Below are 27,795 nucleotides of genomic sequence, written 5' to 3' on the forward strand. Positions count from 1 at the left end.
ATTTATCAGCAGACCATTCACTGTGTAACACTCAGCTCGGTAACGTGAACACCTCCCACCCAATCCTTCAGCACTAATACCATACATCTGCTAGAATATGTACTTGGCTGATAGCAGCCAACTGGTCTGACACTATCTCTGCAAATATTAAATCATCAAATTAAACTTTCAGTGACTAACTAAAGCTATAGAATTCACAGAACTTGTGTCGCCCACGAAATTCACAGCCAATCCACTTTACAGTATATTCTGCGAAGCGCTTTGAGACATGTTGAGACGCGATTTCAAATGCAAGGATTGTTAATAGCAAACATTTGATATGAATTCTTATTATTATAGAATGCACAATTTCACCTGTTTTGTGCTCACCTAATATCAAACATTTCAGAGGATGCATTTGAAATCTGTGTTTTTAGAAACTACTTCTTTAAGCAATCAGTCCTGTAGCTCAGTGGTTACAGCACTCTCCTCGCAAGCAAGAGATCTGGGTTTGATTCCCGGGTCAGGGCGAAACATTGGGCAAGTTTCCTTACTCCATACGCCTCTGTTTACCAGCACTAAGTAGGAACCTGGTTGTTAGTCGATTGGCGGATCAGTTTTCCGGAGGGTAATAATCATTTCAAAAAATACATAATAATAATTTGGTTACTCAATCCACGACTGTTTGTGGGACACTGCTGTGTGCAATTGGCTGCCGCGTTTCACCAACAAAATATACAGTGAAACCTCTTTGAGACGTCTCGAAGATCTGATAAGACGCTATTTCAAGTGCAAGGATTATTATTAGCAAATATTTGATATGAGTTCAAATATCTGGTAAAAAAACTACACAGTTTCATAAAAATTAAATGGTAAAAGTATGGTGGTATTCTGATTTATTAATATTAGACATAGATCACACAATTTCACAGGCGCCCATAAAAGAAACACAGAAGCCAGTGTTTAGATTTGATTTTTTTATAGTTTTGACCTATAGCCAAAGCAAGCCGGCAAAAAAAGGAACGTCATATTTTTCAATAATAATGCTCTGGTGGTGATTGATTATAACACGCTTGTTTCAATCGCAGCTGAAAAGCTTTTTTTTTGTGCGTGTGTGTGTGGGTGGTGTGTGTGTGGCTGCGTGGATGGTTTATGGGTGTGTGTGTGAGTGTGGATGGTTTATGGGTATGTGGGTGGTGTGTGTGTGTGTGTGTCGATAGTTTATGGGTGTGTGGGTGGTGTGTTTGTGAGTGTGGCTGTGTGTATGGTTTATGGGTGTGTGGGTGGTGTGTGTGTATGTGTGTGGTGTGTGTGTGTGGATGGTATATGGGTGGTGTGTGTGAGTGTGTGGCTGTGTGGATGGTTTATAGGTGTGTGGGTGGTGTGTGTATGTGGATGGTTTATGGGTGTGTGGGTGGTGTGTGTGAGTGTGTGGATGGTTAATCGGTGTGTGTGTGTGTGGTGTGTTTGTGGGTATGTGTGGATGGTTTATGGGTGTGTGGGTGTGTGTGTGGCTGTGTGCTGTGGTGTCCCAAATAACGGTTCTCAGTCGATAGGATCTGTGTGGAATTCCCTAAACTAACGCAGCGCCAAAAAGGAATTTCCTCAAACATCTACAAGCGATCCCAACTCTCTTTTAATGCGGGGCTGCAATGCACAAGAACCGACTGCTGTAAATAGAAATGATGTGGAAATAGCAGGCAGGCGCGTAAGTCATCTGGTCAATGTTCCAGATCTCCAGAGATTGCACGCAAAGATAAGATTTCACCTTTCGTAACTTTCTGCAATTTGCACGTCAAATGCAGATGGTTTGAACTGATAAACGCTGCAATACAGTTCTTAAAGGTAATGGCAAATGGCAAGTGTGTGAGAACACATAATGAAACTTTATGTAGCAGTAGGAAAAAAAAGCAGTCAATCACCAAACTGGAATAATCAAGAACATAACCGTTACCAGGTAATAATAACATTTTATATATAAAATAAATGTTTGAAAGAGACTTGCAAATTGATGTCACATAAACATCACCCACATGTAGGGGTTTGATCAACGCCACAGATGAAAAAGATTAACTTCATTCTAAAATAAAATTTAAATAAAATTCCTTTTTTTAAACAAAAACTTGCATTTACACAGCGCCCCTCGCGCAGGATAGCATCCCAGAGCGCTCAACTGTGGCGCAGAATGACACCAAGCCGGTTAGAGGGGGCGGAGGGAGGGGGGAGGTGACTGTAGGTACGGTCGAAAAGGAAGGTCTTCAGGTGCAGCCCATAAGTATGGTTATTACCACCAAAATGTGATATTCAAAGCAGTTCCAATGTGATGTACAGAAAAAAAACAATTTCAAAATGTGCTTTCTGTAGTGTAACCTGCTTAAGTTTAGAGGTATTTGCCCCTCAAATGTGACCAAATGGAAGATCAGCATCACATTTTTTAAAAACAGAAAATAGCATTATTTTCAAGGACATCACTAATCTAAAGGCCGCAAAGCCCAACGAGAAATCTTTTCTACAAAAGATCTCCAGCAAATTTTTGATTTAAATAATAACTGCAAAAACTTGATACACTCATGGAACTGGATGAGAAACTACACAAAACTCCTCGAATAGTGAGAATTAGTCGATTGGCGGATCGCTTTTTTTTGGGGGTAATAATCGCTTAAAAAAAAATCCACTCAATCCACGACTACTTGTGGGACGCTGCTGGCTGCTGCTTTTCACCCACAAAATATACAGTCACTACACTTTACAGTGTATCCTGTGAAGCGCTTTGAGACGTCTCGAAGACGTGATAAGGCGCTGTACCAAATTCAAGGATGACTTTTTTTTAAATTCGGTAAGGGCATCAAGGAATATAGTACAAAGAAGGAGAATTTGGAGTTGGGGTACAGATCAACCGTGATCTATTAGAATGCCGGAACAGGCTCGAGGTGCTGAATGGCCTCCTCCTGTTCCTACATCCCTAACAACTGGTGTGTTTGCCACATATCACCACTCCCGAGCCATATCCCCGGGCACTCCAGTCAGAACGCAAGCCAAACCAGTCCGCGTTTCATTTCCTTTTGATCCAAATGTTTCAGAAGCATTTAGGTTCGAAATCAATTCATTAAACTGGAGATCAAGCAGTCTTCAAGGCGGTCATTAACCATCTCGGCCTCCATCCAACACAGTGCAAACCCAACGGGTCTGTCTAGATGTGGCAGAGTGTGCCGCTGGAGTATATTTGTAAATAATTCACTTCCACATCCAGCGTGACACACTCAAAATTGAACTATTGTTCGGTCGCGAATCCACACAAAGATGTATATGTTTCACGTCTGACAAACAGATCTGTTGACTGCACATGCTCAGCAATTACTCAGACTTAATTAAGAGAGTCAAGATGAATGCAGCCCTTATTCGAGAAAACAAGGAGCATTCCCCCCTATATGAATGGTGTCTTGTTCCTGTTCCTTGTCATTCTCAAGACACATCTATTCGGTGTTTGACACAGAGACTGAATTAATAAAATCTCTACTGCAATCCTTCACTGCAACCAAACGTTTCCTATCCTGTTCCTCAGCAGGAATGTGGGCATTTTTGTGTGTGAAAAAAACACCGTCATTACTTTCCAAGGACAGCTTAAGATGTACATTTATGAATAATAATTGATATTGCAATAGAAGATCGCCTTTATTCATATACTGCTGTTAACCAGATGAGGAAGACAGTGAAAGAGGATTTTAAATTAAGACCTCAGGGAAATGCTACTCAAGCTGTCTCTGCCCGGGAACATATAACATACCAACACATGCACAAACACCCACCACACACACACACGCACACACACCAGACACACACACCACACGCACACACACCCCAAACACACACCCCCCACTCACACACACCCCACAGACACACCCACCACACGCACGCACACACACACCACACCCGAACCCCGCCCCCACACATACATACACACAAGGACACAGGTAAATAGCAAATTAGCTGTAAATTCACAGAAAGCACTTCAGTGAAAAAAATCCACTGCTGCTAACACATTTTAATAATCTCTGCTATAAACTCATCAGAGCTGAGCTTTCACACCAATACACTTAACAGATAGACAGCCACTTCTTCATTTAATTGAAACAGGATATTTTAGTCCACTGTGCATTAACAATCTGCCAACATCAACATGGTGACACGATTAACATCTACGTATGTGTGGACAGTCTTCAACTAATTCCAAACCTTATAAGATATTGCATTATAAACTGCTAAAAACAATAAGATTATTCCTTGTTTTTCTACTGATGAATAATAATAATAATCCTTGCATTTGATATAGCGCCTCATCGTGTCTTCAAGATGTTTCAAAGCGCTTCACAGGGTATACTGTAATTTGTAGTAACTGTGTATTTTGTGGGCTAGCGTTTTGAATTTTGATTTTAAACTGATATTTCATTCTCGTTCAGGATTGGGGATTCATGGTGCATTGCTAACAAGTACATTTTGCATTTCCATTTCAAACAACATTTGTCAAGCCGCGGAGTCAGTAAATACACTGGTATTTGGAAATGCAAAGACTTGTCTTGCTGAACTAAGAACTAGGAAAGGTCACCACCAAACATAAACATGTTTTTAATTTAAACTTCACACCCTACAACTTAACTTCAACATGCTCGCTAATAAACACTGAACAAAGATTCTGTTAGCTGAACAAGTGTTGATACATTATGCAAAACATTAGATTTCTCTTGATTTTAACTCCCAGTTTCTTTTGGAATGGAAGCTTCTCCTCTTTAGCTAATGCCTTGCCCCTTCCTTCTCCACCTCTAAATTGTACTTGGAGATCTTCCTGCTGTTGTTGATGGGGTGGCAACTTGCCTTCAACACGGAGAGGACTGAAGGGGATGCGGAGTTCTGGGTGCCCTAATACAGAGAGGAACACGAGAGTGTGTACAGCGATGGTCCACGTGGAATATACCAAACACCAGGAGGTTATAGTTATAAGATTAGTGCTTGGAAACACGATTGGCTGTTTTCACTGCAACACAGATGATTAAGAGGGGATCTGACAAGAGTTTCTTTTGAAATTCTAGCAGGTTTTGAGAAGATAAATAGTGAAAGAATATCCTTGCTGGCTGGCAACTCAGGGAGCAGAAGATCAGAGTTAAGGAGGTTAGGAGGAACTTGTGTCTGCAGAGAAAATGGAACGGTTTGCCTGTCTCAAGTAACTATTTAAGCTAAAACTATGACATTAAAAGCGAGAATTGTATACACGATTTGAAGAGATGCCTTTGGGAAGGTTACAGGCATTAGTTAGATGAAACCAGCAAAGATTCCTTGAGCTGAATGGCCTTGCTCTGTGCTATAATTTGCTAATTCTATAAGTTGGCAACTGACAACACAATGAAAGCAGTTCATCTGCATTATTTTTATTAGCCAGGGAAGGGTTTGAGGCAGAGGGTCAGGGGGAGAGGTAGAAAGAGAGAGAACATTTAAATTGGGGAGGGGCTGGGGGGGTGGTGAGGAAGAAGTTGATGCTCCTGCACATAACTCAGTCAACATCTAAAACGTACGGTCTCTACTTGGGTTTAAAATAGACAATGAATAGGGTTCTGATCCCCCGAGTGTTTACTGAAGTGATGCCTTGTTTGACAGGTTAAACAGTGCCCTGCATAGAAATAAAGGCAATCACTTAAAACTCAGCAATCTTTCCGTTCTATAGAGGGAACCTTGTCATCTCTACCTCCTGTTAAAATTAAGCAACTGTAAGGAATCATGATCGATCCCAAGATTTTATGAATACTCCTAGCAGTAAGGAGGAACCCGGTTGTTAGTCGATCACTTTTCCGAGGGTAATAATCCCTTCAAAAAAAATAGTAGTTGGGTCACTCAATCCATGATTGTGGGACACTGCTGTGCACAATTAGCTGCCGCATTTCACCCATAAAATACAGTCACTACACTTTACAGTGTATCCTGTGAAGCGCTTTGAGATGTCTCGAAGGCATAATAAGGTGCTATATCAAATGCAAGAACTATTATTATATTAATCCAAACATTCTTTGAGGATTCAAATAGTATACGCTTTGAAGCACTTTTAGACGTCTCAACGACATGATAAGGCGCTATATAAAATGCAAAGATGATTATTATTATTAAAACAGTAAGAACCTGGAGCCATATAAAAGGCAGTATGAAGTTAACGTAAAATGAGACTAACAGGAAATAAAAGGGCAATTGAAAATCAGACTGCAGACATCATCAACCAGGTCGGAAAGAATGTGCCTTTAGCCACATAAGCAGGAGCTGGCATATCAGAGATCAGATCATTTCTTGAAGGGATAAAATAGCAATAGATCAGGAGGTGGCAAATATGCTAAACAATGTTTTTTCACGCACCAGTTTAACAAATCAGGACTGCGGTTAAAGGAAACCACATTACTGCAAATGTCAATTAAACATCTACAAGGCAGTTGGGTCAGACCAATGCAAGCCAGAATCTTCAAGGAAATGTGAGAATAAAAAGTGTTTTTCAGCATTCCCAAACAAATGTTATCCTGTTATTCAAAACCAGACTAGGACATTAGGCAGAAGTTATAGGCTAGCTAGTTTTACATCTGTGGAAGAGAAAAATACTTGAAAGCATTATACAGGATGCTTTCTATGCTCATCTAAGAGCACAGATGCAACAAGGAGTAGCCAACATAGTTGAGATGCCACTGGCCATTCATTCCTCATAAATCCATTGGAATTGTTTGAAGAAGGAGCTAAACTAAATGGACCAGGGGTACCCCGTCAATGTCATTTTATGTGGGTTTTCAGAAGGCATTTGATACACGTAAGACTTTTAAAGAAAGTTTTTACAACCAAAGGAATTAGTGATAAATTGCTGTAGCTGGTTAGAGTCCTGTAGCTCAGTGGTTAGAGCACTCGCCTCACAAGCCAGAGGACCCGGGTTTCATTCCCGGACAGGGCTAAATGTTGGGCAAGTTTCCTTTCTCCACACACCTCTGTTTAGCAGCAGTCAGTAGGAACCCGGTTGTTAGTTGATTGGCAGATCGCTTTTCCAGGGGTAATAATCCCTTCAAAATTAAAAAAAATAATAATTTGGTCACTTTAATCCATGACTGTTTGTGGGACACTACTGTGTGTAATTGGCTGCCGCGTTTCACCAACAAAATATACAGTCAATTCCCTTTACAATGTATTCTGTGAAGGGTTTCGAGACGTCTCAAAGATGTGATAAGGCGCTGCATCAAATGCAAGGATTATTTTTTATTATAGAGTGGGGAAAGAGAAATACAGTAATAATACCTCATTTATACTGCTGGAACAGTTTGTCATCGTTTTCCAGCAATAGAGCGGTTCAGAGCAGGAAACAGGATTTATATTCCCTATTCCAAAAATCACTCTCAATGGGATCCAGCGAGCTCTGTGCATGTGTAACAGAGAGCAAGCACAGAGGTCTGTAAACCAGCGCTGAATGCCTTTTTTTTTAATGTTATTAAAGAGCCAAGCCGTGACCCATGACTGGGCTCTTTAATAACATTAGAAAGCTTAAGGGGAGCCCAATGGGCTCTGGCCTGAGTTTGAGGCACACAGTTCATCCTTACATTGCTTTAAGGTGGACAGGCTCTAGCGAGGATAGGGTTCCTGTTAGGATTTTCAAAAAAAAAAGTTGAAGTCCCAGGGGTTTGGGGCTAATCAGTGTTCAGCTGTCTTCAGTTGGCATATCCCTTTGAAACTGAATGAGATACACCAATTTAAGACAGCTCAGCACTGATTAGAATCCAACCTCAGGGACTTAAAGGGATCTAAAAACTTAAGTTCCCCTTTTCCAAAATTCCAGTCACACCTCACAAAAAATTACAGATCTCTCGAATTTTCCCACAGAGAGAAAACGTCTTGCCTATGTACACATTGGCATTCGCTATTTAATTCGATGCGGTACATTTGATAACAAAAGGGAGTGTATTTTTTTTTATTTTCCCCCCATGACTTCTCATGTTTCGTTCTATCTTGTTCTTTTACCCTGCCTCTCTAAGGTGCTTTCTCAAAACTTAACACCTCAACGGAAATTACATACAGCATGAGGTGGCAAAAGGGTAAGCAAGAAATTTCTAGTTTTGTGTATTATTATAATAATAAGTTCACTCAGTCCACGGCTGTTTGTGGGACGCTGCTGTGCGCAATTGGCTGCCGCGTTTCGCCCACAAAATACACAATCAATTCATTTTACAGTATATTCTGTCTCGAAGACCTGATAAGGCACTAGATCAAATGCAAAGATTATTATTATATTATTTTTGTATTACTCGAAGCCCTGTATGTACCCTTGCTCACTCTATTAACAGAACAGTGTGTTTTTCAGGAATATGGGACAATTACTTTATTCTACTTAAATGACCGTGGTAAAAATAGCTACTGAATGAAGATTAAAGTCAAATTAAAAACTAAAATAGACAAACACTGCAAAGAGAATATTCAACAATTGTGAAAAAAAAGGCAACGTATGTTTGTTCAGATTCTTTCTCCCCACAAAGATTTGGCCAAAGAAAAATATGGAATGGCTTTATAGCTATTTGGTGGGTTCACTCAGAATCCGTGGGATTGAAGTCATGATTAGATATTGGATATACAATAGGATTACTGAAAAATAAACTGCACTCAACCACATAATTTTCGAGGCAGAATGGCAATGAGATATGTACCTGTAACTTTCAGTGGTTTACATTGGGATAAGTTGTTTTGTGTGTTTTTTTATATATAAATAAACATGTGTACTTGAAATCTGACATGATTAAAACGGAATAGGTTATGCAATTCGAATAAAATATGGTACTTTGCAAGCGTGCTTAGAATTTTGGCCAGTCAGGTCAGCTGGCTGTGTCCTAACACACACTGGCAGTGCTGTCTGCATCAGATGCTGTAACATGGAGCCCTGAAGTATCAACATGTTGGGGGTGAATTGTATGAAGAAAGAGCAGGAAGAGGCGAAGCCGGGAGATGCAGCAGAAGGTTGAGTGAGGTTGACAGGCCGAGGAAAAGAGCAGCGAATCCAACAAAGTAACAGCTGAAAAATCTGATATAAAGTTACGTCAAAGAGAGAACAATGAGAGGGACTTGTCACCTCTCTTCATATTGTGAACGTTTGATCAAAAAAGTGAGGCCCCAATTGTGGCCCTTGGTATCATGAAGATATTACAAAGCAGTGAGTGTGTGCACAGAAATAAACCATTGCTGGGCACCTACCAATGTGATAGAACACAACACGTACACTGTGACATGTTGCATTTTCTGTCAGCTTTTCATAATCCCCATGTACAAAATAAATCCCATCTTAGACACCCTCTACAACTCCTGTCCTGCAGCTCAGTGGTTAGAGCACTCGCCTCGCAAGCGAGAGGACCTGGGTACGATTCCCGGGCAGGGCAAAACCTTGGGCAAGTTCCCTTACTCCACTGTTCACCGAGCAGTAAGTCGGAATCCATTTGTTCGTTGATTGGAGGATCACTTTCTGGACATTTTTATAAAAAATAATAATTTGGTCACTCAATCCACGAATGTTTGTGGGACAGACACTGCAATTGGCTGCCGCGTTTCACCCGCAGAATACGCAGTTACTACACTTTACATTATATCCTGTGAAGCGCTTTGAGACGCCTCGAAAACGTGATAAGGAGCCATATCAATGCAAGGAATATTTTATTTACTATTAAACAACATTCTGTAGCTGAGCTGCTAGCGAGTGTGGTCTAGGGGAACAACTCCCCAATGTCAGTGACTCCCTGTAGAAACATTTAGAAAAACTGCCACTCCATTACTGATGGCCAAGATTGGGTTTGGAGCAGTTTAGACATGCCATTCATTAGGAAGAGAGCATGTGATTTCCCTCTAGAGATGCACGTGGTGGAGAACAGTAACCATGAACACTGTTCAAAACAGCAATTAAGGTGTTAATTGCTACTGTAACCAATTAAGTTGGGACGAGGATAATTTTCTCCAGTCTCTAAGGCTTTCTGGACGCAAGGGATATTTAGCCATGGTCTGAGTAGGTGTAAAGTCTTCAGATCTGTTCATAGAATGCCGTGGCTTTGGCTTGGGCAGAGTGCGAGGAGAATTCAGTGACATAGCTGCAGTTAATCATTCCAGTTCGCAACTGAGCAGAACAGCGATTTGCTATTGATATTATAGGACCTTCAACTGGACGTACAATAGCTGAGAACACAAAGCATAAAAGCAAAAGCAATTCATTAACGCACTTTAATGCACCAGCGCCTTGGGACGTCGTCCCGACATGAAAGGTGTTATACAAAGTAATGCGTTGTTGTTGTTTATGGGTTGCGCAATGGAATGATCTAAAACAGCAATAACAATTACACAAACACAAACAAAATCAGCCTCCTGACATGCCATTACAAAGAATTCACTCCATTTGTCTTTGCGTGGTTTAACATGTGCAATATCCCCATCTGTGAATTATGCGGATGAAAATAAGCATTTAGAAAAATGCCATGGAATATGTAGCTAAAATAATTGAAGTATAACTTATTTCTGATGGTAAGAACTGCCCCCATCAGAAATGGAGGAGCATCTGATGGTAATTACATATAATAATAATAATCCTTGAATTTGATACAGCGCCTTATGAAGTCTTTGAGACGTCTCAAGGCGCTTCACAGGATACACTGTAAAGTGAATTGACTGAATATTTTGTGGGTGAAACTCAGCAGCCAATTGCGCACAGCAGCGTCCCACAAACAGTCGTGGATTGAGTGACCAAATTATTATTATTTGATTTGATACTAAGATTAATGGTTTGGCAGCTCTATTATGAACATATACTATTGTCTAAGTCGCAAGATACAACGGTGACGGAATTATTACATCCAGAAAAGTGATCTGCTAATCGACTAACAACCGGGTTCCTACTTCCTGCTGGTAAACAGAGGCGTGTGGAGTAAAGAAACTTGCCCAACGCTTCGTCCCGCCTGGGAATCGAACCCAGGTCCTCTCGCTTGCGAGGCGAGTGCTCTAACCCCTGAGCTACAGAACTCCACATGCAAGGATCATCAGTCAAGGGTTGGTTAATGTAAGTACATCTCTGTGCTATTTGAGTAGCCAGAAAAAGTCTGAGAGAAAGAAGTATTCCTCCTTTGATCACTTAGCACTGATACTCACACAACTCAAGTCCAACTCAATTTCAATGAGTAAACTTCAGTATAAATTGCACTAAAAATAGCCAGATGACAGGCCCCATTGAACCAGTTGGGAGCCCCAGAGGATGGACAACGCAACAGTAAGTGAACAGTGTTTGGCAGCCAAGCCAAGCCAATAACAGCATTGTCCCACCAGGAGCTCTGATCTGCCCAAACCATCACACTGCAAACTCCAGACTTTCTCCACAAAAGCATGTCTTAAGTATCCCTTTACCATATTGACTGCACAAATTCTCTCTTTATCAACTGTTACTGCAGGTTCTGTAGCTTTCCCCAATGGCACTGAGGCTGGTGTTCAAAGCAATAATAACCACGCTTCCAACCCCCCCCCCATCCCCCATATCCCCCTTACATCCCCTTGTGTACACTCCACTGACCTTCCTGCTTGCTCATTATGAGGCCATTTAGTGCTGTAGGACTGTCTTGATGTGATTGGTGCTTTAAATTGACCAAACCCGGGGCAGCAGGGGGGCTGCTCAGTGGAAAATTGAATCTTATCCAGGTTCAGTAAATCGGGTGGATTTACTGCTCAATTTCTTTGTCAATAGCCATACCTCCCAACCAGGAAAATCTCTCCCCCCTCCACCTCCCCTCCCCCCCCCATCCTACTGCCTCTGTCCGTCTCACTAATGATCTGACAAAGATCAGGAACTTGTCCAGCAAGGAACTGCAGATGTGATCCAGCATTTCCCCCCCCCCCCCCCCCCTCACTTCCCTATGGCATCTGAACACCCATCCACCCCAACATCGCTGCTGTGCAAACTCTCAAGACATTATTATACAAATGCCATTCCATCTCTGTAGCTCCAAATGCCCACTGTGATTTACAAATTGTTGTTTAATACAGTTTTTACCAATGTTACCCACTGTTTATCAGATCTGGCCGACAAAAACGTTCTGTCGACAATTTTTAAAAAAAAAAGTACTTTGTGCCCTGCTGAGCCACATGTTTTACATTAAGGACTGTTAACCCTTTCAACAGCTCCTTGTGTTTATGTGGAAGCTTGCAATGCAGCACTAAGCTCCAATTACCGTTGACTTGTCTTTGATTGATACTTATGTCCTTTAATTACCGATAACTATTTTACAATTTTTGCCCAATATTCGCAATTAATTGGTGAATAACCTGAAGGGGATTTTATGCAGATTTGACCTTTCGTTGACTGAGGAAAACAAAGATATTTCAAGCTGGTGACTCAATCACAAAATCCGTATTGCACACACAAAGCCTCTATTATTTAAACTCACAGCAGACATGGGTAATTTATTATTCTTATTTGGAAAATATTAAACTCTAAGAAATTTGCTAATCAGGATAAATCGATGAGAAAAGTGGTTAAGACAACTGAGACGAGACCTTTTTACCTGCGCATAAACAATTCCATTTCCTGGTAAACGGTAGGATTAATGAAACACCACAATGTGTATACATTGCAGTGGTTTTAAGCGATTATTGTAGTGACCCAAAAATATATAATATCACGACATCCCCCAGTTCAAATCCAAAATACAGGTTAATACAATCCAGGATACGTTTAGTGTTGAATCCTAAATAAAGCATTGTGCTGGTGAGGCAGAGCAGTAAAAGCAATTGACTGCATCTTCTGTATAGAAACTGGATGTGATTAATAGCATTGCTTACAACAACACAGAAGAGGGTCATTCCCTAATCCTAAACTCACCACGGTAAAGAGGAAAGCAGATGGGTCACAACTCAACATTTACACTTCAATAAAGGACAAGTCACAGCAAACCCAAACAACCAATTATTCCTGGCGTTTAGCAAATAAAAATTGGCTTGAAAATTCCACGCAGTTTAGCCCCAATGCTTCATTACAGTAGTTTAGAACTGGATTCCCTCATTCATGAAAGCATGCGTAGGTCAAGATTCCCACTGCCACTTTGAGGCTGTTAAGCAAAGGAAATGCAAGCAGTTCTCTTTGTGAATATGGACCCCATACACAGCAGGAATAGTGTCAAACAGCCCCATTGCACTTCCACTGCAACAGTGAACTATTCTTACCAGATTTCATCTTCTCTGACTAACTACTGATGTCTTTGTAATGTTTTCCAGGGGAAAGATATACAGCAATTTACTAATGACAGTATTCAAACACAGACCTGCAGAATGCTAATGAATATCAGCACAGAAATGAAAATATAGTTAGCGCCAATGACAAAATATACAAAATCTTAGTTTTCCCTTTGGTGGCCTATAAGTAAAAGCACAACAGAAATTTATAGAATGCCACCGATCATTAAAAATAATTACAGAAACACAAAATTCATAGAAAAATGAAACAACCATATTCATTGGGACATAATCCTTCCAAACTTTGATGCATGATGTCAAGTCTGTTTACAGAGTTCTGGCCTTGTGTCAATTTTAAACTGTATTTCTGAGTTTTCGTTCCGAATTACTAGAAATATTCTTTTTTTTAAATAATGATATGCATATCAATTTCAAGGACCTTTTACGCAAAGTGTCACAATGAAAAGCTTGCAAGCTAATACATGGAGGAATGAGATAATTGCAAGCTTCATTTAAATCTAAATATACTTAAGCAGCAACTTACAAATAAGCGATCAGCATTTATCTTAGGGTCTGCTTTGAGCATCTTGAAGGGTACAGATACATCAAAATTTACAAAACACCGCCCTGCATATTTACCACACACACAAAAAATCTGCGTTAAAATTAATCTCAATTCAAAACCCAAACTGCATGGGCTTCTGAAGCAGATAATGGCACCACACAATATATTACTTTTGACTCAATTGTTGCAGAGAATACCAGCTAAAAATGCACTTTGTACAGCTATTAAAGATATGACCCTATTGCAGCTCTCTTTTGTGGTGCACTTTCTACATCGGCGAGGCCATTAATCAAATGGCAGGTTCAAATTGATGCGTTTTATATAGACAGCCCTGACCACACACTTTAATTGCCTAGTATTAAATAGTAATTAAGTTTCCGAGCTTTAAAGTTTAATTAAAAAATTAAGTGGATGTTACAGGCATTTATCGCGCTGGAGAAGTCTTTAGCAGCCACAGTTCCCTCGGTCTGAACGGGCGAAAGATGCCGCAATTTGCTATCGACACTCACTCAAATATGAGGTCATTTGACACAAGTCTGCTGTGAACAAAGGTGAACTAGGGAACTAATGAATGCTGTGACCAGGAAGAAAATAGACAATTCGGAGGCAATCGGTAATAAAGTTACAAAAATATCCAGTAGCACTTTAACGGAGGAGAGCAAACAATATCATAATATATATATATATATACAGGCACACACATGCAGTCAATTCACTTTACAGTATATCCTGTGAAACGTTTTGAGACGTCTCGAAGACGTGATAAGGCGCTATATCAAATGCCAGGATTATTATTATTTTTATCAATACTGTCCAATAGTCTCACCTAAAATTCCCCGAGTCTTTTCAAAAATGTACAGTACATTAGTCACCTAATAGAGTGTTTCCCCCAGTTACTTCTTAATAAACTCGTATTAAAAAAACGCCATTGAAATATTTAATTTTGCAAGTGAATAAATAGGAGCTGACAGTGTTGAGCACTTTCATTAGATTCCGTGGAACATAACAATCCACTTTACACTACTAATCTATTGAAGCAAAATTAAATCCATTTGCAACACATACCACACATAAACACATGCCTCAAATTGCCTTTCACGTCTTATATTGTAAAGCACAGTTTGAATCAAACTTTTACACATTTCTGTTCCACCTTAACTTAATTCTTATTCAATTACTTATTCTGTCACTCCACACACTAACAAACTTTAAAATACCAATCATTCAACTACTTTTCACCCACAAAATATGCAGTCAATTCACTTTACAGTGTATCCTGCGAAGCGCTTTGAGACGTCTTGAAGACGTGATAAGGCGCTGTATCAAATGCCAGGATTATGATTATTACTATACTTGTTATTGAAATGAACCATTTAAGCAAAAACATATTTAAATTAAAGATTTGCATAAGCCCCCAATCATTCCTGGTGGAAAAGCAGTCGTGTATTTTAATGCATAATCACAGTGTGGCTGTACTCCCCCCAAATTGTAAAAGCACATGCAAAACAAAACCCCAAAAATCAAAGATAAAGTGTTTTCACAGCATCATCTGGTCACTTCCTGTAACTTGAGGGTCGGCTGTTCACCTGAACTAATGCACTTCACAAGGCAAAGAATTCTAATTGTGTTTTTCTGTTTCATATTGCAGCAAAGTAAAAAAAAATCAATAGCATTTGTCTGGCCTGCAGTAAAAATGGAATCTCTTATTGAGTAATTAAACACCCATTATTGTCACAGACAGCAAAACAATGAATTTTAAAAGAGAACCATTTTTTTTTCTGTAATGAAATGCTGGAGTGACAAATATCTCTGTAGAAATGGTTGGACAGCGAGTGGGACTCTCTACACATTCTGATACAGAGGAGAAGAAAGAATACTGGAAAAGGGAAAAAAAAATGATCACGCAATAACAATGTAACCTTGAAGTACCATCACTTCAGCCGCAAAATACAGGGTGCTGAATTTGAACACGCTTTGAACTTTATCTGTGGATCATTGTCTGTCGGGGCTTAAGGAACGCAGAGAATCTTAGCAGTGCAACTAATTTACATTGGTAAGAAGAACGAACTGCTTTGATTTCTTGCACCAAATGAATTAACACTTTGTTGACCACTGAAGAGTTGACCGAAATAAACTGCGGGGAATAAGGACCAAAAATATGACTGGATTGAGCATTTCACTTCTAATGACTGGGTTACCTGTCTTTCCGCATTACCTAAAGCCAGCCTTACTTTCCCTTGTAAATAGTGCATCGTTACTTAAGCGGGGAGCCCTCTGGTTACTGCAACAAATAGCTGATTTACTAATGCACCGGTCAGCAAGGATGCTGTCTCTCTGCCCACCACTGTGTACGACTGGCTCAAAGGCAGCTCAGTGCACAGTCTCTGGGCTGGAGTTGGAATCTGATTACATGGACCTTTTTGTCCACCGTTCCCTAAACCTTCGTGGCAGTTTACCAACATTTTCAGCACATTTTTACAGACCAGAGAACTGATAAACTCTCAGGTACCAAGGCAGGCTCCTGCAGTCAACGTCTGGCAATCGACCAAGTATGTAGCCACACAAATGCTCGAGGGCCTGAATGCATAAAGCACATAGCATTCAATGGACAGGAGAGAGAGTCACACAGAGAGAGGATATTGGAACGTACAGGATATATTCAGAGAGCTTTACTGCTTGGATTCGAGAGCTCTTAAGTACTTTTTAAAAAAAAATATAACGTTGGAATATTTTTTAAAAAAGTTAATTTACATTTATTCCCTTCGCCAGTCTTCAAATTGTTACAAGTGAAATTCCCCTCCTCCAAATAACACCCCCCCACAAAAAAAAGTTTAATTTGAATATTTTAGTAAGTTATATTATTGCAATTCTGTAGATAATGTTAATTGTTAAACTGCTCAATTAAATCATAAACAATCACAATAAAGACATCAGTTTTTAGGCAAATGTCTTCACGTGCCACTTGGGATATGATAATCACTGGTGTAAATCTATACAGGCTGATGAATCCTCTACAAATCTAGATTTAAGGGCATTAATACTGAACCTCTGGGTTTATTTCTTTCCCATTGGGGCCTGTGTATTATTCTGGATAAATCCCAACCTGCACACAAGAAATCCTGTCCCCTATGTTGTCATGTAAATATATATATTTGTAAAAAAATACTAACACACACACACACACACACACACACACGTTCAAATCTGTCTCTGCTTTAAGGCTCCATTACAAAGCATAACGCTTTAGCTGTTTTAGGAATAAAACAATCTCTTGCACTTCATTCTCCTTGAACTTAGAAGTAAATATTTCATTGGAATTGGGTGCTTTTGAGTGACTGGGGCTGAAAGCTTTGAATGGAATCACTGAGATTCTACAGGAGAAAATAAAAGCATTGCTGTCGTCTGTGCTTAAAAACTTTTTTTTTTATTCCCCCCACCCTCCTCCCTTTAATTTGTTTGTGCTGCATTGCTGTCATTCAAGTCAGAACAAAAAAATTGACCAAGGAAGACAATCTGAGCAGCTGAATGTTGATCAAGTCAGGGAAGTGTGTCCAGGATTTGAGGTCCTTCATTTTCACAGTCAGAGCAAACACATCCCTCAGAAGCAGACAGACACACACAGAGAGAGATACACACACACACGCACGCACAGACACAGAGAGACCCACACACAGATTCACTTTACCATGTAGCCCCCAACCTCGATCTGAGCTAAAAATATATATTGTCAGAGAACTCAAGAGATATAACACAAAGAAAAACATATCCAGCTGCTGAAAGGGTGAACATCATGCATATTACAAATGGCATGTTATATTTGCATGATGCCGAACTCCCCTGGGAATCCTCTTTCTAATCTAAAGCACAAACACAACAGTTAACATATTTGCTTACAGCTGACAAGACTCAGGTTGATGGCGTTTTACTGCAGCAGTGTTTTATTTACAGACAATGTAATAATAAAGTGGATTCATGGTTTGTAACAAGTACAGAACAAAATGTATTGTCTATTGTACATCAATCTACCTGCTCGGATATTCACTTACCATCACTTTTCCTCTATTTCACAATCCCACACACACACACATTAAAAAAGCACTTGATCAATAAAAGTTCAAAATAATTAGTTCCATTTAAAGACGAGAGCTAAGTTAGAAGATGAGGCAGCTTTGCATTCATGGAATACCTCTGTTTAATATTTAGTACTGATAAACAGAATAGAAGTAAAATTGTTTCCCCCTCCAAAAAAATGTATGTATCTTAAAGGTACAGTGTCCTGTTCAAATTGACTCTCTTGTCAATTTTCCTAATGTAAACTTCACCAGCTCGTTAGCTGGCAAATGGTTCCCTGTTTACCCCTCGCCCCCCGCCCCGTTTAATATCTAACAAGGTATTTTCTCCTGAAATGGAATGAAAGGTCAATTTATATAAGCAGGCAGGCAGCAACTTTAACTTTAACAGATCTGATGTGAACAATCGCATATTGTGTATATGTGTATATAGAGATATATTACTTTCAAGCAAGATTAAGAGAGAAAGGGATTGATCGCTTGGTGTCGCTTAAAGATGCAGGGAATCGAAACACATGCACACACACACCTCGGCAATTCGGTTCCATCCAAACTAGTTGAGTGGAGAGCTTACACCTAGACTGATCTCAGTAAACAGCTTTACGTTAGAATCAGCAGAGGACACCAGGAGGACAGCTTAGCTTAGGTAAGGCAACTGTCACCATCAATAGGTGGATGTACACTTCACTTCTTTGGTGTTTAGCGGGAGACAATTGAAAGGCTTCCTTATTCACTGATCAACCTCAAGAGGGAAGCTAAGGAGAGAGACAGGTGCCTGGCTGACAGCATGCTCATGGGCTGATGTGAAATTAACATAAGTTTTCAGTGTTATTTATTTCTACACCACACACAGCCAACTACCCCCCTAAAGTCTTCTTCTGCTAAACATGAACTAAACTGACTGTTTCTTATTGATTAGACACACAAATGACCGATTCCTGTAAATATCCTAAATGTTAGAATAAAACACAAAACTAGACAAAGCCTAGGAAGTCACTGCCAATATTTTCGAATCATGCAAAATCTTTTATTTATTTATAAATTAATTGTTCTCTTGGATTCCTGAATTTTAGCATTAATTGATAGCACACTTCTATTTTCCTCTGCCTTTCCACCTTTCCTCTCCCTTTAATTTTGTTTCTGTCTGTCCTTAACTGAAACAGCTCTGGGTTTTGCTGTGTGTGTGTGTGTGTATATATATATACACACACATCTGTATATCCATTCACTTCAATTAAATGTCATTTAACTACATGCAAAGCAGTAATAACATCAGTGGCTTAAGCTTTCATAAACTGCAATTGACTGAATGAATCAAGCATTTCCAAGTTGTGTTGCCAATAGATTTTGGGGAACAAATGGGTGAATCCATTGGAAGATAAATCTAAAACCATGGCATGGTTGAAGTACGCACTAGCAAACAACCTAACCCTAACCTGGTGCTTTCTGGCTGTGAATTTAGCACTAATTGAATGAATACCAAATTGCCAACAAAAAATAAGAAAGCATTCACATTAAATATCAAGCTCCCACCACACTTACACTTGAAGCCCCATCTCGATCTAAAACATTTATAAACGCTAGAGATAGCGAGATAGAGATAGATAGCCTCTCCACATCATCTGGTCTGGAGCACAGAACTACCCAAATCCTCTATGAATATATATTACAGGTTTAACATGAGATAGAGGAGGGGAAGGCAAGGGGAGAGGGGAAAAAATCTCCAGTTGCTTTACCATAAGAATCTATCTGTACATTACAGCACATTAGCAATATAAAGGCTTTCCTTTCTCTCTCTATCTATTTATCTCTCTTTCTCTCTCTCTCTGTGTGTCTTTCCTCTCTCTTTCTCTCTCTCTGTGCAATTGACAAATGCAACGATAACAATAATAATAATAATAATAATCACCTACCATAAACAGAGACACTGCTGATCATTGCTCGCAGCCACACAATTGGATTCACATGTAGAATTCCGACGGTTAGATTTTCATTAGCCACTTTTCCTCTGCTCTCCTCTGGCTATCAAATTTCACTTGCTTTGAAAAACCTTGGGCCCTTTTTTCTCTCTCTCTTTCCCCCACCGTCAGGTATTCATTTAACCTACATGCATATAATTAAAGAGAGGATGGAGAGAGGGGGGAGAGAGAGAGAGAGCCACATTAACACAAAAAAAGGGAATTTGAGACACAGAGCAAGAGACTGAGCAGGAGAGACAGAGAGAGCAATAGAGACACACACACACACACACACACACAGAGCCACACCAACAAAAAAGGATATCTCAGAGACTGAGCAAGAGAGAAAGATAGAGAGGAGAGAGAAACAGAGAGAGAAAGACACTCACACTCACACAGAAAGCCACAGCAACAAAAAGGGAAATCTGAGACTGAGCAAAAGAGAGACACAGAGGAAACACACACACACACAGAGACACACACACAGACACAGAGACACACACACACACACACACAGACACAGAGACACACACACACACACAGACACACACACACACACACACAGAGACACACACAGAGACACACACACACAGAGACACACACACACACACACACACAGACACACACACACACAGACACACACACACACACACAGACACAGAGACACACACACACACAGACACAGAGACACACACACACAGACACACACACACACACACAGACACAGAGACACACACACACACAGAGACACACACACAGAGACACACACACACAGACACACACACACACACACAGACACACACACACAGACACACACACAGAGACACACACACACAGACACACACACACAGAGACACACACACACACACAGAGACACACAGAGACACACAGACAGAGACACACACACAGAGAGACACACACACAGACACACACACACACAGAGACACACAGACAGACACACAGTGACACACACACACAGTGACACACACACAGAGACAGAGGGAGAGAAAGCCACATAAAAAGGCAATCCGAGAGACTGAGCAGGAGATGTGGACAGAGAGCTATGGACACACACACACACACACACAGGGAAAGCACAGACACTCACTCACTCACATATACATACAAATACAACCACATGATCACAAATCCAAGTCGCTGTCAATTTCACTCACTTCCATGGAAACTAACATGAAGCTCCATAGAGAGAGAGAGAGAGAGAGGGGGTGTGGGGGTAGTACGGGATCAGTGTACTGTATATATATCATTAGATTATCCATCTCTGTGTCTGTGTCTCTCAGTGCAATCCGCCCCCATCCCTTCTCAGCCCTGAAACAGATGGATGTGGTTTTGCTTTCTCTTCCTCTCCCCAACACAGGTTCAAGCTACAGATCTGACACCTCTCTCTCTCTCTCTCTCTCCCTATTTTCTCTCGTTCCCCCCTTCCTGAGTAAATTCACTGCAACTTAACTCAGTGCCGCCTTCCTTCCTCCCCTCATTTGCACTCCTCATTGACTTACACATCGCACAAGTTGTCTCCAACCTATTAAACCCAACTCCAGCCCAACCTCGTAACCAAATAGTTCCACATTCCCCCCGTCTTCATTCCTGTCTGACTCGACACACAGAAATAACCAGCATTACAGAGAGGGGGGGAGAGAGGGGGAGAGGGGGAGAGAGAGAGAGAGGGGGAGAGGGAGAGAGGGGGAGAGAGAGTGTGAGAGAGAGGGAGAGTGTGTGAGAGAGGGGGAGAGTGTGAGAGGGGGAGAGAGGGGGAGAGTGTGAGAGAGAGTGTGAGAGAGAGGGAGAGTGTGTGAGAGAAAGGGGGAGAGTGTGAGAGAGGGAGAGAATGTGTGAGAGGAGAGTGGGTATGTGAGAATGTATGTGAGAGTGTATATATGTGTATGTGAGACAGTGTGTGTATTTATGTGAGAGGGAGAGTGTGTATGTGAAAGTGTGTATGTGAGAGGGAGTGTGTGTGTGTGAGAGGGAGAGAGTGTGTGAGGGAGAGTGTGTGAGAGGGAGAGAGTGTGAGAGGGAGAGTGTGTGAGAGGGAGAGTGTGTATGTGAGAGGGGGAGTGTGTGTGAGAGGGGGAGAGTGTGTGTGTGAGAGGGGGAGAGTGTGTGTGTGAGAGGGGGAGAGTGTGTGTGTGAGAGGGAGGGAGTATGTGAGAGGGAGAGAGTGTGTATATGTGTATGTGAGAGTGTGTATGTGAGAGGGAGAGAGTATGTGAGAGGGAGAGTGTGTGTGAGAGGGAGAGAGTGTGTATGTAAGAGGGAGAGTGTATGTGAGAGGGGGAGAGTGTGTATGTGAGAGGGAGTGTATGTGAGAGGGAGAGAGTGTGTATGTGAGAGGGAGTGTATGTGAGAGGGGGAGAGTGTGTATGTGAGAGGGAGTGTATGTGAGAGGGAGTGTATGTGAGAGGGGGAGAGTGTGTATGTGAGAGGGAGTGTATGTGAGAGGGGGAGAGTGTGTATGTGAGAGGGGGAGAGTGTGTATGTGAGAGGGAGTGTATGTGAGAGGGAGAGAGTGTGTATGTGAGAGGGAGTGTATGTGAGAGGGGGAGAGTGTGTATGTGAGAGGGGGAGAATGTGTATGTGAGAGGGAGTGTATGTGAGAGGGGGAGAGTGTGTATGTGAGAGGGGGAGAGTGTGTATGTGAGAGGGGGAGAGTGTGTATGTGAGAGGGAGAGAGTGTGTATGTGAGAGGGAGAGTGTATGTGAGAGGGAGAGAGTATGTGAGAGGGAGAGTGTATGTGAGAGGGGGAGAGTGTGTATGTGAGAGAGAGAGTGTATGTGAGAGGGAGAGAGTATGTGAGAGGGAGAGTGTATGTGAGAGGGGGAGAGTGTGTATGTGAGAGGGAGAGTGTGTATGTGAGAGGGGGAGAGTGTGTGAGAGGGGGAGAGTGTGTATATGAGAGGGGGAGAGTGTGTGAGAGGGGGAGAGTGTGTGTATGTGAGAGGGAGAGAGTGTATGTGAGAGGGGGAGAGTGTGTGAGAGGGGGAGAGTGTGTATGTGAGAGGGAGAGTGTGTATGTGAGAGGGGGAGAGTGTGTGAGAGGGGGAGAGTGTGTGTATGTGAGAGGGAGAGAGTGTATGTGAGAGGGGGAGAGTGTGTGAGAGGGGGAGAGTGTGTGTATGTGAGAGGGAGAGAGTGTGTGTGAGAGGGAGAGAGTGTGTGAGAGGGGGAGAGTGTGTGTGAGAGGGAGAGAGAGTGTGTGAGAGGGGGAGAGTGTGTGAGAGGGAGAGAGTGTATGTGAGAGGGAGAGTGTGTGTGAGAGGGAGAGAGAGTGTGTATGTGAGAGGGAGAGAGTGTGTATGTGAGAGGGAGAGTGTATGTGAGAGGGAGAGTGTGTGTGAGAGGGAGAGAGTGTGTATGTGAGGGAGAGTGTGTGTGTGTGAGAGGGAGAGTGTGTGTGTGAGAGGGAGAGAGGGTGTGTATGTGAGAGGGGAGAGTGTGTATGTGAGAGGGGGAGAGTATGTGAGAGGGGGAGAGTGTGTATGTGAGAGGGAGAGTGTGTGTGAGAGGGAGAGAGTGTGTATGTGAGGGAGAGTGTATGTGAGAGGGAGAGAGTATGTGAGAGGGGGAGAGTGTGTGTGTGAGAGGGAGAGAGTATGTGAGAGGGGGAGAGTGTGTATGTGAGAGGGAGAGTGTGTGTGAGAGGGAGAGAGTGTGTGAGAGGGAGAGAGTGTGTGAGAGGGGGAGAGTGTGTATGTGAGAGGGAGAGTGTGTGTGAGAGGGAGAGAGTGTGTGAGAGGGGGAGAGTGTGTGAGAGGGGGAGAGTGTGTGTGTGAGAGGGAGGGAGTGTGTATGTGAGAGGGAGAGTGTATGTGAGAGGGGGAGAGTGTGTGAGAGGGGGAGAGTGTGTGAGAGGGGGAGAGTGTGTATGTGAGAGGGGGAGAGTGTGTATGTGAGAGGGGGAGAGTGTGTATGTGAGAGGGAGAGTGTGTGAGAGGGGGAGAGTATGTGAGAGGGGAGAGTGTGTGAGAGGGGGAGAGTGTGTATGTGAGAGGGAGAGAGTATGTGAGAGGGGGAGAGTGTGTGTGTGAGAGGGAGAGTGTGTGTGAGAGGGGAGAGTGTGTGAGAGGGGGAGAGTGTGTATGTGAGAGGGGGAGAGTGTGTATGTGAGAGGGAGAGTGTGTATGTGAGAGGGGGAGAGTATGTGAGAGGGGGAGAGTGTGTGAGAGGGGGAGAGTGTGTATGTGAGAGGGAGAGAGTATGTGAGAGGGGGAGAGTGTGTGTGTGAGAGGGAGAGTGTGTGTGAGAGGGGGAGAGTGTGTGAGAGGGGGAGAGTGTGTATATGGTGTGTGTGTGTGTAGAGAGAGAGAGGAAGAAACACAAATACGGAAAAAAATTAAATCGAACTCTGAAATCCTCGCAGCTCAAAAGGCAGAGTCTCGCGTGGTTTTTACACTCTCTCTCTCTCTCTCTCTCTTAATAATTCCTCAATGAAGATTTTTTTCGAGAGAAAAAAAGAAAAGAGCAATTAATTGCAGGTTTCCTTTGTGGGGTTTTTTTTTTGCATTGAAATAAAACTCTGACAAACCCATAAAACTGTGACAAACCCATAAAACTGTGACAAACCCACCTCTCGGTTATGGCTGCAAACCGTATTGTGTGTGTGAGTATATATATATATATATGTGTGTGTGAGAGTGAGTGAGTGAGAAGGATAAACACTCGGGAAGTAAATCACAGCTCTCTCTCTCTCTCTCTGTCTCTCACCCATTGCCTATTCTATGATCGCTTGGGTTCCCAGAGAGAGAGAGAGAGAGCTTCCCTGTGGTCCCTCAGCCCCTGTCCCTCAGCCCCTGTCCCTGTCCCTCAGCCCCTGTCCCTGTCCCTGTCCCTCAGCCCCTGTCCCTGTCCCTGTCCCTCAGCCCCTGTCCCTGTCCCTATCCCTGTCCCTGTCCCTCAGCCCCTGTCCCTGTCCCTGTCCCTGTCCCTGTCCCTGTCCCTCAGCCCCTGTCCCTGTCCCTATCCCTGTCCCTGTCCCTCAGCCCCTGTCCCTGTCCCTATCCCTGTCCCTGTCCCTGTCCCTCAGCCCCTGTCCCTGTCCCTGTCCCTCAGCCCCTGTCCCTGTCCCTGTCCCTGTCCCTCAGCCCCTGTCCCTGTCCCTGTCCCTGTCCCTGTCCCTCAGCCCCTGTCCCTGTCCCTGTCCCTCAGCCCCTGTCCCTGTCCCTCAGCCCCTGTCCCTGTCCCTGTCCCTGTCCCTCAGCCCCTGTCCCTGTCCCTGTCCCTCAGCCCCTGTCCCTGTCCCTCAGCCCCTGTCCCTCAGCCCCTGTCCCTCAGCCCCTGTCCCTGTCCCTGTCCCTCAGTCCCTGTCCCTGTCCCTGTCCCTCAGCCCCTGTCCCTGTCCCTATCCCTGCCCCTATCCCTGTCCCTGTCCCTGTCCCTGTCCCTCAGCCCCTGTCCCTGTCCCTGTCCCTCAGCCCCTGTCCCTGTCCCTCAGCCCCTGCCCCTGTCCCTGTCCCTGCCCCTGTCCCTGCCCCTGTCCCTGTCCCTGTCCCTGTCCCTGTCCCTCAGCCCCTGTCCCTGTCCCTGTCCCTATCCCTGCCCCTATCCCTGTCCCTGTCCCTGCCCCTGCCCCTGTCCCTGCCCCTGCCCCTGTCCCTGTCCCTGTCCCTGTCCCTGTCCCTCAGCCCCTGTCCCTGTCCCTGTCCCTGTCCCTCAGCCCCTGTCCCTCAGCCCCTGTCCCTGTCCCTATCCCTGTCCCTGTCCCTGCCCCTGTCCCTGTCCCTGTCCCTGTCCCTGTCCCTGCCCCTGTCCCTGCCCCTGTCCCTGTCCCTCAGCCCCTGTCCCTCAGCCCCTGTCCCTGTCCCTGTCCCTGCCCCTGTCCCTGCCCCTGTCCCTGTCCCTCAGCCCCTGTCCCTGTCCCTGCCCCTGCCCCTGCCCCTGCCCCTGTCCCTGCCCCTGTCCCTGTCCCTGTCCCTGTCCCTGCCCCTGTCCCTGTCCCTGCCCCTGTACCTGTCCCTCAGCCCCTGTCCCTGTCCCTCAGCCCCTGTCCCTCAGCCCCTGTCCCTGTCCCTGTCCCTGCCCCTGTCCCTGTCCCTGCCCCTGTCCCTGTCCTTACCTGCTCTCTCACAGCATCCTCCCACAGGTTGGCAGCCAGACTCCTGCCTTCACTGCTGGGCTGAGCAGCTCAGGGCACAGGCAGGGGCTGAGGATCATGGTGAAATCCTTCCAAGTTTTCAAACCAGTCTGCTTCCCAGGACTGCCATGTTGGAATTCACTCCAAAAAACAGCTGCCTCTGAGCCCCCTCCCACCCCCCACCCCTCCCACCCCCCCCCCCCCCAGGCACAGGGACACACGCATGCGTTAGAGCTGGAGAGGCAATTTCAAACAAGACATCACACACACACACACACAGAGCACAGCTACAGAAACCTCTCTCATGCCTTACAAACCCTGCAGCTCTGCATTCAATGCATTTTTGCCCACATAATAATAATAATAATAATAATAATAATCCTGGCATTTGGTATGGAGCGTTATCACAGTCTTCCAGACGTCTCAAAACCCTTCACAGGATACGCTGTAAAGTGAATTGACTGCGTGTTTTGTGGGTGGAACCGCAGCAGACAATTGTGCCCATCAGCGTCCCACAAACAGTCGTGGGCAGAAGTGACCAAATTATTATCATTTTTAATAAGCGCAAAAATAATACTGATAAAAATACACAGTCACTACACTTGGCAGTATATTCTGTGAAGCACTTTGAGACGTCTAGGAAACATGATAAGGCGCCGTATCAAATGCAAGGATTATTATTATTTTAAATATCCTCACCTAGTGCTGGACAGTCAGGGATTTGGACCCAAGCTGGGGGTTGGCATCAGGAGGGGTGGAGGGTATGGAGGGTGGGGGTAGGAGGGTGACAGAAGGCACGGTTGAAGAGGAGAGTTTTCAGATCCTAATGTAATCCTAAATAAAAACTAATTTCCAGATTTTTTTTTACTGCTGATCAATAGGGCAGCTGGTGAAAATTGACAAGATTGTATTGTCAATGTAGTCATGTCAATCTCTGACATGATTTTGTCTCGACACTGGGAACTGTGAGCGTGGGGTGGGGGAGTCAAAAAAGCAAACCAATTGGCCCCAAAAACCCAATGAGTGAACTTGTCAAAGGTTAATGGCTTGAATTCTAACCAATTAAACCCTAAATCGTGTTTATAATAATAATCCTCTTGCATTTGATATTAAATATAAACGTGTAGATGCACACAGTACATTGGATCTGTAAAACTGTATCCAAGCAGGAAGGTATCTGATAAACAAATTTACTCAGAAACTCACAGAACATAAACAAGGATCATGTAAATAATAATAATGTAAGTAATAATAATAATAGTCCTGACATTTGATACAGTGTCTTATCACATCTTCGAGACGTCTCAAAGCGCTTCACACAATATACTGCAAACTGAATTGACTGTATATTTTGTGGGCGAAACGTGGCAGCCAATTGCGCACAGCAGCGTCCCACAAACAGCCGTGGATTGAAGTGACCAAATTATTATTTTTAATATATATTTCTCGAAGGGATTATTACCCCCAGAAAAGCGATCTGCCAATTGACTGACAAATGGGTTACTGCTCGGTAAACAGGTGTGTGGAATAAGGAAACTTATTATATAGGATTATTATTATTTATGCATGAATCCCTTCCATGCTGATTCAATGCTTCTAATTAGTATTACTTTTCATCTATCTACGTTCTATTGTGTGTCCTGTTTTCTGATTATAAAAAGTATTTGTGTGTCTGCCTGTCTGTTGAACGTACCTGTTTGGCTTGCTGTAACTTTCCCTGCTTTCTATCACACAGAACGACCTGGGAAAATGAGTTTCTGACTGGCTGAAACCCAGTTTGCAATTCTAGTTTCTCAGCCAATCAAACAATAAACTGTGGGAGTTTCAGGAGCCATGTTATTAGGATGACATCTCAAATATGTTATGTGATTTTCGCGTGATGCCAGCGA

The 27,795-nt window shown here is 43.1% G+C and overlaps 1 protein-coding gene across 2 annotated transcripts in view; it reads right to left on the minus strand.

The window, feature by feature from the left end:
• Window positions 1-26,030, minus strand: part of fign (fidgetin) — a 44,455-nt gene extending 18,425 nt beyond the window's left edge. The window contains exons 1-2 of one of the 2 annotated variants that reach the window (XM_007889841.2): window positions 25,889-26,030; window positions 19,770-19,959 (exon numbers count right to left, since the gene is read on the minus strand). In XM_007889841.2, coding sequence (XP_007888032.2) covers window positions 19,770-19,794 — 25 coding nt within the window. In that variant the 5' untranslated portion in view covers window positions 19,795-19,959; window positions 25,889-26,030. Of the gene's footprint in view, window positions 1-19,769; window positions 19,960-21,334; window positions 21,448-25,888 lie in introns of those variants that run through there. The other variant, XM_042336108.1, reaches the window with a different exon arrangement.
• Window positions 26,031-27,795: the final 1,765 nt, after the last annotated feature.

Source organism: Callorhinchus milii, unplaced genomic scaffold (assembly GCF_018977255.1).
Source record: "Callorhinchus milii isolate IMCB2004 unplaced genomic scaffold, IMCB_Cmil_1.0 Scaffold6, whole genome shotgun sequence".
NCBI classification, from domain to species: domain Eukaryota; kingdom Metazoa; phylum Chordata; class Chondrichthyes; order Chimaeriformes; family Callorhinchidae; genus Callorhinchus; species Callorhinchus milii.